At 48.5% G+C, this 21,027-nt stretch overlaps 1 protein-coding gene across 1 annotated transcript in view; it reads left to right on the forward strand.

Moving 5' to 3' along the window:
* The first annotated feature begins 12,907 nt into the window (after window positions 1-12,907).
* The window catches only part of LOC144162446 (F-box only protein 30-like), a 38,762-nt gene continuing 30,642 nt past the window's right edge, over window positions 12,908-21,027 (forward strand). The window contains exons 1-2 of the mRNA XM_077692972.1: window positions 12,908-13,089; window positions 13,425-13,614. Coding sequence (XP_077549098.1) covers window positions 13,429-13,614 — 186 coding nt within the window. The 5' untranslated portion in view covers window positions 12,908-13,089; window positions 13,425-13,428. The remainder of the gene's footprint in view (window positions 13,090-13,424; window positions 13,615-21,027) is intronic.

The following is a 21,027-nucleotide window of genomic DNA, read 5'->3' on the forward strand; positions in this document are numbered from 1 at the left end:
CCGCTGTAGTAACTCGCGTGTCGAGATTTAGCCTGCTCTTATCGTTCGGCACGCGCGTCGGCGGCCAATCGGAGTATGCCGCTCCATGCCCATCGCTTCAATTGGCGAATTTGGTCACGTGACTATTACAGCGGAATGTTTTTATTACAGCGGAATCACGATACAGCGAGGGGGAAGGCTTGGCCATGGCACATACCCAATCGGAGATTGGCCGAGAAGAGGGCGCTCAACAACAGAAAGGAAACACTAAGGGAAACGGAACAAGGGAAACTAAATAATAGACACAAACTAAGAAACAAGCAAACTATTATTATCTTTTTGAGACGCAATATCGCCCTCCCGCGCGGAAGTCTGCCTCGGTATCTGACTGACTGGCTGAATAAACTTTATTGAAGTAAAGATGGAGGAAAGGGGGAAGGGGAGAAAAGGATGGGAGAATCATAGGTGGAACCCTTTGTCCAGGGCTCCATTGGATTCTGCTCCCGTCTTCGCCCGGCTGATTAGGTCTTTTTGGATCTGTAAGTCGGGGCTAGCCGCACCAGTTCACTCATCCTGGTGGCTCGAGGCGTCATTAGCTGGGTAGTACATCAAGCGAACACCACCGCCTTACTTCGATCAATGCAAAGAATGTGAACATCAGCCCCTTGTCCTAGACAAAAGCCATGCACTTCTCCGTCCAACGACGACGACGACAATTGAACACGAAGCTTTTTCGCGATTGATTCTCTGGTTGGCCAGTCCCACACTGCGAGTATCCGCTACTCTGGAGGTACGCACCGCTTTTCTAGAACACCTACAACAATTCCATTTGTTCGAATGGCGTTGTTTCAAAGTGCAAAAAAAATGTTACCCTACTGTCCCATTCGAACGCCTTGGACTTCAACTAAAAACTTCAGTTCTTCTTTCATTCGGTGCTAGCTGCCTTGCAAAGCAAGCAAAGAAATTTACTTCCTCCTTCACAAATTCATCATGGCTACCGAATACTAATATGCTAGAGTATTCGTACAATCATTTATCTGGCCCCGCCCTTAAGGAGTGTAGTTTTTATAATCAATTTCCAATTCAAAAGAACACTTTTTGAATTACTAGATAAACCTCAAGCCTTGGCCGATCCCCCTCAGTGGGTACGTGCCATTACCAAATGGAGGAGGAGCAGGAGGAGAAGAAGAAGAAGAAGAAGAAGAAGAAGAAGAAGAAGAAGAAGAAGAAGAAAAGAAAAAAAGAATTCTCCTCCTCCTCCTCCTCCTTCTTTTTCTTCTTCTTCTTCTTCTTCTTCTTCTTCTTATTATTATTATTATTATTATTATTATTATTATTATTATTATTATTATTATTATTATTATTATTATTATTATTATTATTATTATTATTTAGTTATTTGTTTATTTATTTCCTGTTTTTTGTCTTATTTCAATATTGACTAATTTCCAAACTCGTATCCTCCAACACAAGAAAAAAAAGCTTCCAAATTTTTCTAATTTTCCTTGCATCATCCACCTAGGCAGTAATCTCATTCGAATTAACGACTGATGTTTGGCCGATCCCCTGATTGGGTATGCGGCAATAATGTTAAGGAACAACAACAACAACAACAACAACAATTCTCGAGTGTGCCCTCAGCCTAACGTTCGGGTTGGGGGTGGACGGCGCGAATTGGTGCGTGCTGCTAGGTGTTCGCTTCGACAACGCCGAATAGGAGCAATCGGGTAGACATCGGCTTCATAACGCGAGGGACACAGGTTCGATTCCGGCCACAGGAAGCGTTTTCTTTCTTTCACTTCACCCGCGATCACTCATCATCATCGCCAGGGAACGTCGGCGTTCCTGCATGCCGTATTGGCGTACAACGGTATCGGCAAGTTCGTAAGGAGTAAGCAGGTGCAACCCGTTACCACCTTTTTACTTTCATTTTTTAAGAGTTCGCTTATAAACAATGGTATGTCTTTACATGCAAAGCGAGTTCCATGTGGTAGGCGAATGCAGTTTAGGATGACGAAAGCATTCTGTAACAGGCGCACAGATGATCACGACACACGCTTAACTAATGGGAAGCCCAAATAAACGACAACCCTGAGCTAACCTGATCAGCACATTCAGATGACCCGATCACGAACTAATAAATATAAAATAATAACATCGCATTCCCTTAGCTCAGCGTTGTCGTAGATTCGGACTTCGGCAGGTTGAATAATGGGTTGAGAGTAGGCTTTCAGCTTCAACCACATTTCTTCCAGAAAGCGGTGTTCGATTTTTTTTTTCCCTTTCCCACACTACCCCATCTGTCGCCTTGGGCCTTAAGCAAACTGAAGTTTAATTTTTCTGCGTTTCGTCTCCAACTTCCCCAGTTTTGCGAAAGCGGTTTCATATGTACCAATGACCGCGGAGTGCATCCAGACGACCGAATAGCGTCGCGTTTGACGCTTCCCCGCCTCCGATTCTTCAATGTCCGTTAAGCACCGGGGAGAGGAAAACGTGAATGCCCTTCTAGGTTCGAGGCTAGAGCATTCGACTGTGCACTCCAGGTGGCAATAATGAACGCGCGAAGGCATCCGTGACCTGTTTGCGGTAGCTCTCGAAATACCTGCCAGGTCTACTGTACTGGAAAATGCTTAAAATTGGAAAAAAATCACTAATGCTTTGTTTCAGATGTGCCCCAATACACGTAGCACTGGTTTCTCGTTCGGTTTTAAACGTACGTTCTAGCCGCCACACAATTCTTTACACGCATGCATTGGCCGTTGTACGAGTACATGGTTATATAACTGACATCATTTGCCACTGTGACTGAAAAACGTATTGAATTTGACACCTGGTACGAAAGGCTGGAGTTTTCTCTTAAACATTAAATCGTGTGGAATATTTATTGGAGCTGGTAAATCGTAAGTCCCTGATTGCCAGCACACAACCTGGGACGCTATCCGGTGCATCATTCTCCCATGTATTCATCGATAGGACCTGCAGTCCGTGTAGAGTCGTAGAAGAAACCGCAGACTGTTCGTTACTGGCTTATCTCACGAACAAACCTTATTTTTTCAGAGTGGGAGCCTAGCCACAAACCGTGAATACGGGACTGGTGACGTGGGCGATGCCCAGGGCCAATATGTCGTACCCCACGCTTCGCTTTGGCCTCGGGCATGGCTGCTGGATCAAGCCTCCACCCTTGAAGGGTCCAGAGCTCTTGGGTCTTGTAAGTGGACTTCGGCCCAAGGGAAGAGGACGCTGCACAACTGATCCCGGATCTAACATTTCATGTGGTAGAAATAAACGTTGCAGAGCCAGAAATCCAGCCTACTTGGTGTGGCTCTTATTTTAGGTCGAAATGTTCCAATCCGGCGGTAGCTTGACGGTGGCTAAATTAATTCTTGTTCGTGTCCAGAGTGCCGTCCGACGGGATTATAAACACTCCTCAATATCAACGTCCACCGGCATTTTGTAACAAAATTGCCGCGTCTGGCACTAGATAACGTAAAGCTAGATAACGTAAAGCTGGGCAACCTAACCTAAACATAAGTTAACCTGGCCTAACGCACACAAAAAAATAATTTAAAACACCACAACTTACCAAAGCCAGAAAAATTATAGTCCAATTTAAAGACGAAAAAAAAAGAACAAGCGAGGCAAGAGCCCGTTTCGAACCACCATCCTTGTGATCGAGAAGCTAAAACAGATCCTCTACACTACAACGACAGACAGTTTGGCCGTTGCTAGCCTTGTCTTAAATATTGCAATGTCGTCGGACGGCACTCTAGTCATGCGTGCAGCGAACAGCTGGAGTGCCGTCGGACGCCACTCTAGATACTGCGTTAATTCTTTCGCACTCGTTACCTGTTGCAAAAGCTCCCAGGGCTTGGAAAAGCTAGGGAGCAAAATTTTTTCCGCAGCAGTCACCAGGTATACGTAATAGAGTCACTGCCATTTAGTGTGCGCAAACGGTTAAATATACTGAATGTGAAATCAGCGTTTTCGAGGTGTCTAGACCTAATTCACCGTGCGCCCCCACCAGTGCATTGGCGCCAGCATCAGTATCGACTGCTAAAAAGCAAAACGCAAGTGTCCTAGGAAAGAAAAGCGCTGTTACCATGTCATATTAAACGACGCTGCCAATACCAGTGCGCAACACCATTGGTCCTCTTCGTTCGCCAATGTAAAGTGTAGTTTCGTAAGACCCTGGCGTGACAATCTAAAGCGTCTCCTCGAATTCCTTCTCAGTAGTAATCATCATCATCATTTATTAAATCCCTAAGGACCCAGGAGGGGAATTACATAAGGGGGGGGGGGGGGGGAGGCAGAGCCATCGTAGTACATATGTGGCACAAGAAAAATACGTTTCGATACATGGTTCGTTAGAAAATTATACAACAAAATTGGAAAGTTGATAAAATAGAATAGAAAAGCCAGCAGGGTCAAGTCGTGGGGATAATATGAAATCAATAATCAATGCCCCTCAATTCTCAATAATCAATGCCCCTTCCTTCATTTAAAGAGTAAGTCCCCACATCTCCATGTTCCAAGGTGGATTCGTGCGGTAGCGCCCGCCGAGAAAGGAAAAGAGCTGCGCCGGTTGAGTGCAGTCGGTGAGCCTATTCAAAGGGCCACGGCAGCACTGGATATTGGGACGGAAATATCAAAAGTAACGCAGTAGGGTTGCTCAGGCCGAGCTTTTTTTTTTTTTTTTCATTTTAAAGCGAAGCTGTGTATGTCTTACTGATGGCGTCGTCACTTGTCCTAGTAAAACGCACTGCAGGAAAGCCAACTTTCCACAGTGGGTTTCACAGGACGATGATGATGACCGCCGAAAGCATTCTAGCGCAAAACAACAAAAAAAGTTATTTTGAAGCTGTTATTTTAGGGCGCAGCCCTATGGCGGCCGTTTCTGGGTTCAGCAGCGTCACCTTCCTAACTGAGTGAATGATGACAAGACGACGGGTGGAAGAAATGCTGTGCCCGAGGACGCGGCCGGGTTCGATTCCCGCCAGCGGTAGCCGTTTTCCTGATGGAAGAAACATCCCCCTCGCGAGGAGCACGATCAAATGCAGAGCATTTCCGGAGGCGCACGACGTTAAGTAGTTTGCGTTACGTTAATGTTGTTGCACTTGTGGCAACTGCTGACGAGAGAGCGCGGCGATGAGTGCGTTCCAGCCTCGCTGACAGCCGCCTTTATCACGCCACGATCGCGCCACGCGCGCGCGATGCTGACGTCACGATCACGCCACAGATGTTGTTGATCCCGCGACGCGCGCGCCCCCAGCTGTTGGGCGCGAACCGACCGCGGAGAGAGCGCGCGATGCGAGCGGAGAGTAGGCGAGAAGGAGCGGGGCTGACGAGATAGAGCGGCGATGAGCGCGTTCCAGCCTCGCCGACAACCACCTTTATCACGCCACGATCGCGCCACGCGCGCGCGATGCTGACGTCACGATCACGCCACAGATGTTGTTGATCTCGCGACGCGCGCGCCCCCAGCTGTTGGGCGCGAACCGACCGCGGAGAGAGCGCGCGATGCGAGCGTAAAGTAGGCGAGAAGGAGCGGGGCTGACGAGATAGAGCGGCGATGAGCGCGTTCCAGCCTCGCCGACAACCGCCTTTATCACGCCACGATCGCGCCGACAGGGCGCACCTGCGAGCGATGCGGACAACTACGGACGCCAAGAACGGGTGACACCGTGAGTTAAAGAAATGCTCTGCATTTAAAATGGGTGATGATTACTATACTCCCCAATGCGAAATTTGTGCGCAGCGAGAACTGCAGTCTTCTCGGGCACGGCGGCGCCCGCTACTCTGCCGTTATCACGAAGCGAGTCGCCCCCGCCGAGCACGCTGTTGTAAATCGTGTTTGAACCTCCCGCGCAAGTGTCAGCGATGGTAAGCCTCTGCGTCGGCGTCGCGAACTGCGTCTCAGAAAGTGAACGTGTCGTCTTAGAGCGCACGACGGCACGCGCTGCAATGGCGTCATCTCTTCGTGCGTCGCCACCGCCCAGCATGTCTCACTGCCTCCCCCTCACACTGCCGCCAGGCGTCGCCGCCGAGTAGAGTCGTCGTCGTCGTTGTTGTTGTTCCTCTTCTGGTGTGGGGATTGGCCTCAACTTGGGTCGTCTTACCGCCCTCCCCCTCCCACCTTCGCCACTCTTTCATCCTCCGTTTCCTTTCTGTATTCGGTTCTCTCTTCGTTCGCTCGGTAACGAGGCTAACGCCGCCGTCAAACTACAGTAGCGGGCGCTAAAGTGCTGCGCACTGAAACCCTGCCCGTGGGCGGAATCAAACCTGGGTCGCTGGCGTTATGAAGCCGGCGTCTATCCGATAGCGCCATTCCGACACGGTCGAAGCAGTTTGGATTTTCGACTTTGACTCAAGTTGCATGGGAGAAAGCTTTGCGTTTAAACCATCTTTCTCTAATGAAAGGGGCTTTGATTTTTTTCACGCAGCGCGTAAACCGCCGCTACTGTTCCTTTTGGCAAAACTTTTTCCTTCCCATAACCTATAAACCCCGGCCCACCCCGAAAAAAAATTCCTGGCTACGGCTTTGTCCTGTACGACCCAGAAAGCGTTTTTTTTTCTCTTCAAAGCGGCGGCCATTTCATGTACCGGAACAGAACTTCAAGAAAACACCGGTTTTTTCGCACCATAGGGCACTTAACGCTTTCGGCCCAGTAAACCCAGCATTCCTGGATTCCTTATGAGGCTGTTCAAAAGTGCCCCTTACCCGCCCTCCCCACACCCCTCTGCTTATGCGCTATGTCACCATTATCATCCTCAAGACAAGTAGTCAAGCCAAGCCAGATCGGCGTGCCCCCGCGTGCGCGCTTCCTTTTCCTCCTTCGTGGCAAAGATGGCTTCGAACACCGGCTCGGGTGGCATGCTGCTCTCCTGCCCTTACGACCCAGAGCACGTTATACTGAAGGGCTGGTACGATCTCCACGTCGAGCATTGCCGGAAGTCTCACTCGGATGTAGACCCGGAGGAGGGGCCGTCCTCCGCGCAGCTCGACGTCCCCTCGAACGCAGCCGTGGACGTGCCCGGTGCCAGCCCCTTAGGAGCCGCCCGTGTCCAGGATACTTCGAAGCCATCGACCGGCGCAGCTGGCCAGCTCCCCACAGAAGAGGAATCGAAAGAGAAGCCCACGAAATTGAAGAATGAGGTAAGGACACCGTCCACGTGGGTCTTCCATCTGTGACCTTGGACGCAAGACCTTAAGCATGGCGCCACTCAAGTTCCTTTGTTTCCTAAAGCCTTTGGGTATACCGGAGTTTTACGGTTTTTATATTTCTCCTCTAAATTCCTGAGTTATGTGGATGTGGTTCCAGATGAACTAATGGCCGGCCGCCGCGGAGCAGCCGAACCGCGAAATGGTGCCGTATCTGACGCTTCGTTGCCTGAGTTTCTTCAGACATTGCCTTGGCTGATGCAGGTGGCAATGATGCGCAGACAATATATGAAACTTCACGCAAGCAGCAAGCCTGTGACATGGTTTTCGGCACCCGCGACAAACGCCTGCCGCAGCTGTCGCGACACCTAGCAGGTCGCGTCTACAGTCTTTAGCGCCATATTTGTATTGGGTTACGCTTAGACGAAAAATTGGCGAAGGTTGCACTACGTCGCGCAAGGCTTGAACCACCGCGAAGCTGGTGGATTTATTTCTATATAAGCACTGAAAGACACTGCCACACATTGAATTAGGTTTGGAATGGTTTATTTACATGTTCGCCGTCGCTTTTCACCGTGGTAGTAGTAGTCTTCGTCATATCCATCTATATCATTGTCTTCCTCTTGCATGACTGGCGGGACCGGATAGTTTTGTCCGCATGCTTTCACATTTCCCTCAACAAGGAACGCGTCAGCACGCGCTAGAACCGGCGGCAACCAGTTTTTAGATGCAGAGCATCTGATTCACTCGCCTTGTCCCTCCGGCGTCGTCGTCGTCGTTGTCGTCGGCGTTGTCCACCCCTCCCCCATTCTCCTCGCCGCGCCAGCTGCGCTCTCTACCGCTCACCCCCTCTCCTCTCCGATAGCGAACACTCTCTCGCGAGGGGCATTGGATTGGATTCGATTGGATTGGCTTGGATTGGATTTGATTGGATTGGATTGGATTTAGATTGGATTGGATTAAAGTGGATTGTGTTGGATTGTGTTGCGTCATAGCCGCGGCAGACGCGCTGGGGCCGGCGCATGTGCAGTACTCTCTTCCGCGGTTTCCTCTCCTTCGGGCGCGCTGCGCATATAACCGGTGTGCCGTTCTCCGGCGAAGCAACATCCTCGCTTGGCTCAAACACCTAGAGTCCACGCCGCTTTACAAGTACGCCAACGTCGTCATCGACTGGGACCGGCTTACGCAGTCCCCTCAACGTTATGCGCGCTATAGAACGCGGTCCCTTCGCCGCTCCGCCTATGCGTCGCATCTACACAGGGGTTCCCGTGAGGGGAGGTGGGAGTTTTTCGAACTGGGCGTCTGTAGCGCGAGCTGTCTTGTGATCCCCCCTTGAGGCGTGGACGCAGGTGAACTGTTTTCTTGGCATATTTTTGCAAGCGCCAGGCGAAAGCCTGGATGACGCCGGGCGCTCGTCGTAAGGCGCGTGCTCACGTGCGTGGTAAATGTCAGGAGCAACTATGACCCAGGATTTTCTGATAAGCCGCACACATTGCGGCCAGCAACAACAGCTGCGATGTTAAAGTGCTGTGCACAGTATTTACAAGGCCATTTTGTTTTCAAGGCACAGTTATTAATACTCGTGATGTCGGTTTCTCGTCTTGTTTTAAACGGAAATTTCCGCTATCACACTGCATACAACTACGTATGACCATTGTAAAAGTGCTTATAACTGACATGTGATTTCCGCTGTGACTGAAGCCTTTCTTGGCGTTGAAGTATGTAACATCAGGTTAAACGTATTCATTTTGAAGATTACGTCGTGGGGAGGAGGCATTAATGGGTCTCGACGATTATCAAGTCCTTGGCTGCCAGAGGACAGCCCTTGCCGCTATGCGGCTCTTGCTTCTATGCAAATGTTCTACAATGGGACCATTGATCCGTGAATGTGCTGGAGATCTTCGACCCGTTCATAAATGGTAAATATAATATGCCCACTTTTGCGCCTACTTCAAGAGCAAACGTTATTGCATTTTTCAGCCGGGGCGCCCAGCAAAAAGCGACGGAGACGAGAGTGACGATGACAGTGACGATGAAACCGACGGAGAGGGCGAATACCACACTGTCTATTTGGGCAGGGCTGGCGGTGTCCTGCCCATTCGAAGCTGGGACAGGATCCCACGCTGGAGAAAGGACCCCAGGCTGCTGGGTCTTGGAAGGGGGCTTCGACCCAAGGGTGCGCCCAAGTGATGCCGGCTCCAGCATCCTTGGTGACTGAAATAAAAGCTGAAGAGCCAAAAAATCAAGCCTAATCGGTGTGGCCTTTTTTCTAGATCGTGCTTTTCAAGACAATTGGTAGCTTGACGTCGTTTAAATGTTATTCCCGCACACTTATTGCCTGCAACAAACACGCTGTGGGTTCAGCGGCCGGCCTTGGGTAGCAGTGTCCAGGGCCGTAGCCAGAGGGGGGGGTTTGGGGGCTCGAACCCCTCCCGAAACCTTTTCCAGGCAGGCCGTAAGCAATACTTACTGTTGCTTTCAGCAAAACTAGCCCCTTTCCAAAATCCATAACCCCCCCGAAAAATATTTCTGGCTACGGCCCTGGCAGTGTCACTGCCACGCAGTTTATACAGGGGCTTAAACTTTATTCAACTAAGCGGAAGCTTAGGCTTGGGTCTTGATATGTGCATGAATGGCACATTGTGCGTGGGTGTTCAGCAAAGTTGCACGACAAACTCGGACGCGATTTAACTGGCGGTGTTGCAATAATGCGTGCATAATGCACCGGCCTACTGGGACGGACTGGCCATTCCGGCTTACTGGGGACGTTTCGCTAGCCCTTTTCTTTGAGCTGTAAGGCATGTCCCCAAAAATACAGGGATTCGAAGCCAGACCTTGCCCAGAGAAATGTTTTCCAGCTTTCGGGTCCCGAACCGCGAACGCCTTGTCACTCGCGCAAAGGCTCTTTTAAATGCAGAGCATTTCTTTAACTCACGATGTCACCCGTCCGTTGGCGATCGGCGTCCGCAGCCTGCCAGCACGTGCGCCCCTCCCCCGCTCCTCTTGGCTCTCAACAACAGGTGCGGGCGCGCATGCGCGTGCTCTGGCGCTGAAAGAGGCGTTGCAGGAGCAGGTGCTACCTCTTCTCCCTCTACTGCGCGCGCTACGAATATAAAGCGGGTATCGGCGCGGCTCACTCCATTCTACTCCTGCGCTCTGTTCTTGCGTTCGTCACGTGGGCGACCTCAACCGGGAGCCGAGCATCGTCAAAGAAACGTGCGCCCCCGCCCCCACTGGAGTGACCCAGATTGCTCGGGGCAGAGACTGCGAAGCACTTGGACCGACGGCGGACTACAGATCTAACCGATTGCCCCGCAGAGAGGGTGGGGTGCAAACGATGGCAATAAATAACACGTTACGTACTTACGTCTCTCTCTCTCTCTCTCTCTCTCTCTCTCTCTCTCTCTCTCTCTCTCTCTCTCTCTCTCTCTCTCTCTCTCTCTCTCTCTCTCTCTCTCTCTCTGTCGTCTCGCAACCCAACTACCAAACCCCTACGACAACAACAAATACAACTACCACCGCCAACTACCACAACCTACGCCACGTGACCACCCCCAATGCTCTGCATTTACTCGTGCCCCTCGCGCGGGGGCATGCGACGGAGGTCTTTTTAAGTGCAATGCACTTCTTAATCGACCCTGAACCTGCGTCCACCGGCGATGTCCGCGCACGTGGAGATGGGCGCGCGCAGCCTGGCCGCTGACATAGCACATACCCACGTGGGGGATTGGCCAGGAATCTCCTCGTCTCCCTTGGCAGCGGGGGGAGATGGGCGCGCGCTGCCTGGCCGCTGACATGGCACATACCCACGTGGGGGATTGGCCAAGAATCGGGCGTGAGAAGGGCTAATGCACCTGCTTAAAGGAGTACTGACACGAAATTTCAAAGCTGAGATCCGCTCTAGCAATCAAGTACAACGACAACACAAATAGGTGTCTGTGAATAAATGCATCTTTCTTTCTTTGTAGTTGTGTGTGTGTGTGTGATCTCTCTTTCGAGAACATTACCGAACCGCGCAAATTCAACTCGTGCATTCGCACTTTCACATTCTTCCCCTCGGGGAAATGCGGGGAATTTTTTTAATGAGATGGCTACCCACCTTTTTCTTTTTTCTTTTCTTTCCGCGCCTCAACACACATTCCGCTCCCCAAGCCTTCCACCGTCTTTGCAGTATACGCGCATGCTGCACGATCAGAAATATGTCTGTCACAACGGCGGAAGAAGTGGCGATAGCGCTGGCAGCTACGTTCAAAAATACCAAAGTAATTATCTGCGACTCCAAAAACGCCATAAACAATTATAACAGAGGACGAATATCAGCTGAGGCGGTCAGAATCCTTGCAAAAAACCCAATGGACCATCAGGTTTTACTAATCTGTACCCCGGCCCATCAGGCTCTCAGAGGCAATGGAGGAGCAAACGAGCTCGCCCGAGGACTCACTTTCCGGACAGGCTCAGGCGCCCCTTCCACAGGACACATATTGTCTGAAAAAGACAGGATATTCACCTACCGAGAAATAATGCAATACTACAGGTTAACAAGAAAAGAATACCCGGACGCAGACCGCAAACTTAGCAAGAAGGAACAGGCAATCTGGCGAAAAATTGCGCCCGCCTCCCCGCGAGGGGAACCCTGTGTAGATGCGACGCATCGTGGGGTTCACTTGGTGTTTCCGTTGGATTGATTCTGAAATCGCGTGAAACGTGTCGGGAACGCGTATGATTATTATTATGTTTATGTTTATTATTATGATGATTATTATTATGTTTTATGATTATTATTATGTTTTATTGGCCAATCTTGGTCAGTCTTTCTAAGTGGTATGCTTGGGGCTTCGCTGTCGCAACGACCTTTACTCCATCATTGTTGCTGTAAGTGGGAGCTTCTTTTCTTTTATTGCAAGTGTTAATCATTGCCCCATCATGCGTTGTATCAGTAGCTTCTTGACGTAGTTTGAATGAGTCAAGGATATAAGGCTCGTTCGTAGCATTTGATTCTGTCTAGGTTTTGTGGCGCAGTGGGAAGAGCACCATGTACCTCGCGTTCCACCCACAGGGTCGTGGGGTCGAAACCGGGCGCCGCTAACTATTTTTTTTTTTATAGTGTAGGGGGAGGGGTGTGGAGGGACAACGCTGTGTGGAGGGACAAGGCGAGTGAATGAGATGCAGTCGCATCTAAAATTACAGGTTGGAACCTACCCGAATCCGCTACTGCTTAGTAAACTCTACCCAGGTCAATTTAAACCCAAATGCAAACATTGAGAAAGCCTGGCAAGCATGGTCCACATGATATGGGCGTGCCCACAGATACACGACGTCACACACACCATAGACACATGGGAGGCTCTGATGCTCAGCTCAGACCTAGAAACCCAACGGAAAATCATCAGTCAAGCTCAGACAGCGGTCAAGTCCAAAGGGATACGGGCCGACTCCTAGCAAGGGTTTTAAAAAACCCATTGATTGATACTAAATAAAAGTTTTTCATCATCATTTCCCTTCTTTGCACTTCGAAGCATGTTTTAAGGCTCCAACACTTGAAGCCTTGAAAATAATAGTGAAGATCCGGTCGTTGAAATCATGGCAATGCGTTGAAACGGAAGCTGATCCATGAACAGCTGCGTTTTTCGAGTTATGTGGGGTCCACCGAAAACGATGTTTCAAAAATGGCGCGAACAGGCTGGCTCGTCGTCATGACAACCGCTCCCGTCACGGGCATTGTCTTCTGCCAAGTTTAGCCGTTTAGCCAGTTCAGCGGCGTTTCTCGCGGGCGCCCGGCAACGCTGTGCCATCAGCTGTGTGTGTGGTGTTTTCATCCTTTGTCAAACTTTCTCAGCTTGTTGTCGGCTTGCGATGCCATTAATTCGCTTCGCTTTGTCGGTGCCGTAACAATTAAGCGCATACAACAAGCACGTCGCTTTGCTCGCTGGCGCTGTCTCTTCTCCGACAAGGTTCGTGACGGCTCTTGTTTGTCATCGGTCTCCTCACGACCGTTTTTTTTTGTCTCCGGCAAAAACATGGTGGTTGGCTGGTCGCTCTCAAATGTCACTCTTCGGCGATGACTTCGCCCACGCGCGTCAGAGGTTTACTTTGACTGCGTTAGTGACAGCCCTAGAAACGGTGGCCGCTGGCTTTCTGCCTGGTTCGTCCGATTTTCGCGGTGTCGAGTTTCAAATCGGGTTTCATTCCGGCCGTGACGATGCGGTAATGCGGGTCGGGTGCCGCTGACACTCAATCCTTTGTCGCATTGTTTACAGCGCGGCAGTTTTGTTGTCTCGCGTCGCAGGTTTATGGCTTGGGAAGACGACGCTGACCCTATACACCCGCACTGCATCAACTGCGTGAGCATCACGAAATGCTCCGCGCGGACGGAGAAGAGAGCGAGCTGCCCGATCGTGCATTGCAAGCTCGACTGCGGCGCCAGTTTCCACTCGTGCAAAGGCGACGAGCATTTACTGCTGTGCCCGAATGTGAAGGTGAGAGGCGTGTTCGATGGCCCGCTGTCCGTTTCGCGTGGTGATTGTTCGTCTGGAAAGCGGCGACGGAAACGAACATACCGTTCGCGTCTGCGGCCGTGTGACAAAAACGGGCCATTGTTACGTCGTGTCAGTTGATTGAACGTCGTATAAGTTTGTTACAATGTTTTTAGATTGTGCACACTTTGTGGCGGGCAGATCGTCTGTCCAGTTGGAGATTGACTTGAAAACAGCCTTGAGACATTTTTTTTTTATTTATAGGAAAGCCATTTCTGCAACGCTTAAAACTTTGAATATGCTTTCCAGTTGAAAGCGAACAGCCAGCATCTTTATTCATTATAATATCCAAGGGAATTTACGTTGTACTATTCTTCAGAATCAAGTTTACAATCGTACTTGTTTCTAAGTAAAACTGTAGAGGTCATTCGATGGAAGCAACCAGATCCGAGGTGGATTGGTGCCTTCATCGCGACAATGCTCGTACTACACTGAGTGCCCAGGAGTGTCGGGCATTGCAGCAGTGGACAGCCGTTCCTTGACCACCTTATCCCCTAGACTGGCATCGTTCAGCTTCTTTTATTTCCTGGGATAAAAATTTGACTGGGACAGCGTTTTGGTGATGTATAGACTGTAAAGGCAGTTTCGCTAATGGCCTCTCACAGCATCACAATAGAAGAGTTCCTGAAACAAAGTGAACGGAGACAAAAAAAAAATGAATTGACAAGTGCTTTGCAAGTCAAGGAAAGTGCTTTTAAGGCGACTCATACTCGTGCCACACGTACACGAAAAATGACGTCAAGTGTTTAAAAGTCCTTAAGATAATGAATGTCATTAATTGGGCAGGCCGTGCTGCACGCGAAAGCGCAAAGGCATTAAATGTGTTAGGCATGATGGTGGTCATGACCAAAAAAGAGAAATTCATTCACATTTTAGAAGTCTTCAACTTAGAGAAGAACGTCTTACAAGGGTCAAAACTGTTTTTTTTGTGTGTGTGTGTGAAAGAAAACGTTATGAGAAACAGTGTATTCTTAAAAATGGTGCGAGCCGTTACTAAAAGTGGCTTCAGCAGCTGCCGTCACCGGCCTGCGGTAGCCAAATCCGAAAAATTTAACACGAAGAGTAACGCGATGTTCTTACTTTTGCTGCTGTTCTAGTGAACTTCGTCTTCTTCAAAACTTCGCCATCAATTGTGCACAAAAAATCGTCTTATTTCAAAGTTCAGCTACGTTTCCGCATCACCACTCCGGTGCTGAGAGTTTGGTTGGCTTCATTTGGTGCTCATTGCATTTGAGAGTAGGCAGATTTAAGGCAGTCGTGAAGGTGAATGAGTTGTGTGGAACTCCTTAAACCAAAAATGACATTAGAGCGAATGGCATTAGATTCTTGCGTGTAGCAGTGAATTAATAGCCTTAAAACTTAAAGGTGTTGTGCCACCAAATTTGTTGCTTGTGCATTCTTTGTTGCAAACATTTTATATTTCTTTAGAAAGCATGATACATGCTCTCACATGCACATATTCTGAGTAAAAAATTTATTATCGCTTGATTCATGTGAACAGGATTCGGTTTGTGGGCGCCGATTGAAGCAGTGACGTCGCAGTGTTGCGAGGAGGCTCTGCCACGTGTGTCTACCATGCGGCGCTGCGACTTTACTGCGGCGTCTGCTCCCGCGCGCATGTGCTTCACCACGGAAGTAAACATGCCGCCTCGTCATTCCAAGCCGCGACAGCTCCGATTTGTCTACATCCTCGGATGCAGACAAATGAAAACCATGGATATGCAAACCGTGCCCCTTGAAAAACCGCTCCAAAAAAACCAGCTGTGCCCGCCGCGAACTGCACCTGCAACGGTGACCGAGCGGGCGCATCGCGCGAGACCACTGCGCCACCGCACAAATGGAGAAAAAGCCTACAGTAGGCTTTTTACAGACTTAGAATTTAGTGGCACAACCCCTTTAAGGGGGGACGCGGGGATCAGATGGCGAAAAGTGACCAAAAAATCGTTTTTTCGGAAGTCACATTTTCGGATTGCACGTTTTATATTCTATGCGTCTGCAAAGTTTCCCCGTCGAAAACGATCGCGAAGTGCCAAAGAAAAATATTTACGTCAGCTGAGGTGACAAATTATTTCCGCAAAATGACGAAAAAACGGCAATTTTCGCAGCGCTGTATCTCCGGAACGACGGCACCGGGCGCCGCCATCTTGGTCGCGTTAGATTGGCAGAGTCTTCAACTTCCGATTTCCTGTCGCTGCTTTCATTGTCGCTCATTCACAAACGCACAAACGGCGGAAAATGAGAGACGGTGAAACGAAGCAACCGATAGAATCTAACACGCGATTGGCTCTCCGGCCGCGTTAGCTAAGACGGCTCTCCGGATTGGGTGCCGCCATGGCCACAACAAGATGGCCGCCGGGCGATTCGGCTGACGCGCAGTTCGCACGCACTCCGTGTCGCTCGGTTTCGCGGTCGGCTCGGTTCCCGTTCAGTGGTTTCATGCTTTGCGATTCCGTACAGTGACGCTATCGTTATCGCGGCGCCTTGAGATCGTGCGCCAGATAGGGAAGTGCGCGGCTCGAAAGACGCATCGAAAACGTGCCCGCGACATCGCCGTGGTGCGTCCTTGAGTGGGAAACTCGGTGCGTCCGTGTACAATTGGTGTTCGTGAAGTGAACTTTTGGACGCATTGCCGTGTTATAAAACGCTTAGTTATTGCTGTGTTTTACAGCGAGCTCGCGAGCTTCAGGAATGGAATGACCGGCTCGCCAGAAGTTGCGGCGCGCGCTGCATTGGCGCGACGTGTTCGGGCAGCGGCCGATAGCGGGATCGGTTGCTATTGCGCGCGAGTAGTAATAATTGATGTACGCAAAGTGTAATTTAATGGCAAAAGTAAAGTTGCTAAACATAGTAAGGTTACCTAAATTACGATCGTGGTGAACGTGCGCGTCGGGGATTGTAGGGAAGGGGGGGGGGGGGTGCAATGAACCACGTAACCCGGCTTATTTGAGAAACTTTTTCCGTGGCTCTAAACTAGTTCGTACAACCAAGTCTGGGATTACACAATTATATTTTCAGTATTAAATTAATTAGAGAAGATGCCGTAATGTTACAGCGTTTAAAAAAAATTTAGTGTCACTATTTTTTTTCTATTTTTACAATGTTTGCAATTATAATGTCCATTTTGCAATGCTTTTTTCGCCTGAAGAAGAGCATGGCATTCTTATAATATTAATGTTGTAATTATGTAAAACAAATGTATATTCTGCCTTCAAATAGCTCATCTTATGCGTGTGATGCCCTGATATAATTTTTGACACTGAACAGCCTCATGTACTAAGCTGTAGCTTCATCAAGGTTATGACACCCAGAAATAAGCTGAAAGTCTGCTGGCACATTAATAAAAAAAACCATGCCTTACTCTTCATTTTGGAGACAGCTATGCATTAGGCATACATGAAGTAAAATATAGGTACCCTAGTAGCCCATAGTAAACTTTTTGGTACACTCTGCGTAAAACTGGTGCTTCTGCCATCTAAAGGCCTACACATAGAAACCTCCAATGAGCCAGGAAGGCATCCCAGATGCACCAAATCAAAGGGCAAAGGTATGCGAGGTTGTCCCCAAGCAACGACAGCAAGGACTATGCTGCTGGTGCAGTTTGAAAATTGTGACATCATCGTAAACTTTAAGAGCCGTTTTCTCAAAAGTGCATTTTACGAGTTCTTCGTTGCTCGTGGAAAGGATAGCGTGGCAATCACTGGGCAGATTTTGACCCTGTCTGTTTTATTTCGATCCTTGAAGAGTTCTGCAGGGCGAGACAGTCTTAGATTTTCATTTTAGGGCCTCGTTATTTTTTAATGTGGAATTTATGGCTAGGTCAATTATGTCCTATAGGTTACAAGTGAAATTATTCTTTTCTGTAAAAAAAATGAAGGGTGTAAAAAAAATTTGAAGACTGTCTTGCCCTGTAGTGTTCTTTTGACTATAATTGAGAAGTATTCAGAACTTCCTAGCATGTGTCAATACCTTGCTAGGCTTTCCACGAGCGGGCAACATGTAAACCTCTGTAACACAAGAACTACTGAAGGTATCATCATGAAATTTTAAATTTCACCATTTGGAGTGCTTTCCAATGTGCTTGCCGAATTTCATCACTCTACGCCAAAAAACAAAAAAGTTCACTCCGATCCCCACGTCCCCCCTTAAGTCATAAACACTTGATGTCATTTTTCGTGTACGTGTGGCACAGGTGTAATTTGTTGCGACGAGGTAGAAATCTTATTGTTCTATTGTAGAAACGGCGGCCTGCATGGTGGTGTGGCACGGGGGGTGGCAATTTTCTCTCCGGTATATATTATGGCAAAAGCCCTAGATGTCTTATCAAAAGCGAAAAGTGATTTTGTTGCGACAAGGTAGAAGTCTTATTGTTTCATTGTGGGTGGCCTCCATGGTGGCATGACACTGGGGTGGCAGTTTTCTCTCTGGTATATATTGTGGTGAAAGCCTTAGATGTCTCATCAAACGCGAAAAAGGACTCTAGTTGTCGTTGGCCAACAGAAATGGTGCCAGAATGGCCACCACTGCTAAAGGAGCACTGACATGAAAATTTTGTTGCACTTTAATTGCTTTTATCGATGCTTAAGGGTCTGGTGAACCTGAAACAGCACTTCAAATACTTCAGCGCGCGATAGTTAATTACATTGAACGGCCTGAAAATCGTTTGTTTCAAATTCCCGCGCTTTCATCCCGAACGGCGCATATGACAGCCTCCCGGTTTGACCTCACCGCTTTGTGTGGACGTCACCGGCGCCCGCTTGAGAGGTTGTTGCGCCCGCTCGCCGTGACGTCATGAGTTTTTGACGAGCGCTGTCGCGTCACTTCTTTTGTCTTCACAGGGTGATGTCACGCTGATGTCCATTTGCTGAGTGCCGCTCTGCGCGCTGCTCCGTCGGCGCGATAAATAAGATCCACTTGGAACTATGTTCTTCGCGTCGCAGGCCGCTCATATTTCAGCCAGGGTATTCTGTTGAGTGAAGGAAGTGAACTTTGCAATAATATTAACTCCGAAAATTGGTGTCAGTGCTTCTTTAAGAGAAAAAAAAATGACATTTTTGGTTTATGTGGTTTTTGAACCTTGGTTTTGGTTTGAGCCACAGCCGAGTATCCCGTCAGAATACAATAATCGGCATGGTTGTTGCCCTGTCACAGGTGAGCGCTGAAGAGAGCTCTCTCTGGTGGGAAAGCTGTTGTGTCAACAGTAGCCAGTCTACTTGTTGGGGTGACTCGCACCAAAAGGCGATGAAAGAGATGCAAACGCGATGCAGCAGTAAAGAAAGAAGCCTTTGACAACCACTGACTTTCGCCTTCGAATCGTGCAAGCAGACTTAAGGGCCCCAGGAACTTCCTTAGTGTGAAACTTCATGTGCGATAGTTCAAGCCGTTTTGCACCCACCAAAATAAAGGCACGTGGGACATGGCTCTTAATACAATTTCTTTTAATTTTTAAGTTAACTCTGTAAAACTTGTCAGTCTTGCTGCTTTTTTCCCAGTGATTTCAAATATGGCATTTTTTGAGTGAGTCAGTTAGTCACCAAGATAATTTAGATAATTAGTCATTTTCGGAGGAACAATAGACAAAACAGTGTTGGTCATAAAACTGTAATCTTTATATATTCCAATACTATGAACCCTGGTGAGTGCAATAAGAAAATCGGTTTGTTGACGCACTACTTGGAACTAGTTTTACAGCTCTTTGGTGTTTGAAACGGGCATTTGAAATGGTTCCTTGCCACTGGTGCCACCAAAGTTTAATGAGCTGTAAAATTAGTTCCAAGCAGTGTATCAAAAAAAAAAAAAAAAAATCTCTTGCTGCATTCACCAGGGTTCATAGTATTGGAAAATATAAAGATTAGTTTTATGATTACTTATGTCTAATTATCTAGGTAACTAATTGTCTTACTCAAAAAATAACAGCATACTTGAAATCAGTAGAAAGAATGCAGCAAGGCTGACAAGTTTCACAGAGTTTGCTGAACTCGAGAGCAGCGTCCCTGCTTAAAGGGACCATGAGGACCAGATACAACTTTGTCCACTTTGAAAGAACTAGCCTTTGGTAACTCAGTCAGCTGCATTCCAACCAGGAAACACGCTTTCTTTACCAAAAAGAAAAAGAAACGCAAGGAATATTGAGGAACTTTCAAATTATGCACCACAGTGACGTAATTTGGGAAGCAGTGACCAATTATATGCCAGCCCTAAAAACGTTCTTATTAGTGTGTTAACTGCACTTTGGCATTCAGGTGATATGGTCAAACGGACCTAGAGGCTCCACTGCAACCGCCCAGTCATGTTTCTTGGCAATGGCTTAGACCGGTGGCCACATATCGCTGGAACAAGAATCTGGGATGTTGCAGAGAAGTTGCTGGAAAGGGGCTGGGGGGGTGGCCGCTGCTTTGTTTTTCCTCAATGCCTCCATTATTTGTCTCAAGTTTGCAATGAAATTGGCATCATTGGTGTTAGGGCAAAGCAGTCTGGTGGCACAACTGTGCACCAGGGCGAAGACTGTGAGAGAGACTACAGCGGTGCTGCTCTGTAGAGCTACGCAAGGAGTGACCTTTTCTTTTTCTTTCTTGTTTCTTTGGCTTTGCCGCGCTTTGAGCAGCAACTTCCCATTACAAAGGGCACAAAACCATCACCATCATCAATCTTTCTAGTGAATCAGACTTTTATTTTGTCTTCATGGCCCCGAGGAACTCCTTTTGTATGGAGCTTCACGTGTGATAGTACTGTATTTACTCGGTTGTAACGAGAGTTTTTTTTTTTTTTTTTCTTTTTCCCCCCCCCCCCCCTCAAATTTTGCGAGCTGAAATCGACCCTCGTGTTATGCTTGAATACCGAAATTCAAGTTGCCTAAAGAGTGCAATGATGCACCCAATTCCCATCAAAGGCTAGTTTTGGCCATTTTGCCACCTAGTTGGCAACATATACCAGAGCCCTCTCTTCGTTTTCTCTTCTTTCTTCGTTGGTAGTAACGGCGCATTCACGGCGTGTGCAGCGCTTTGCCTTTGTTTTTGTGTCGTACTGTGTGGATGCCTCAGTTTTCGTTGCCTTCAGGTGTTTTGACTCTTTTTTTTTGGCCCCCCTTGCGATGGCACTGTGTCGCGCTCAGTGCGGCACCCGTTTCAAGAGACGCACTGTTCTGATGGGTGAAGAAATCGGCAATTCAGCAGCTGTTTCAAGGCTCGACGTGAATGAATCAACCATCGCGGATGGTGGCTGCAGTGGGAGCACTTTTTCACGTGTGAACTCAACCGAAAAGGTTTCTGAGGGCCTCCCCACGGCTGCCACTTCAATAGTGTTGCTGATTTCATCACAGAACAGTGCAACCGCCCCATGGTAGTCAATGTTTTACTGATA

Source organism: Haemaphysalis longicornis, unplaced genomic scaffold (assembly GCF_048455015.1).
Source record: "Haemaphysalis longicornis isolate Haplotype H1 unplaced genomic scaffold, Haemaphysalis longicornis Haplotype H1 scaffold_12, whole genome shotgun sequence".
Taxonomy (NCBI): Eukaryota; Metazoa; Arthropoda; class Arachnida; order Ixodida; family Ixodidae; genus Haemaphysalis; species Haemaphysalis longicornis.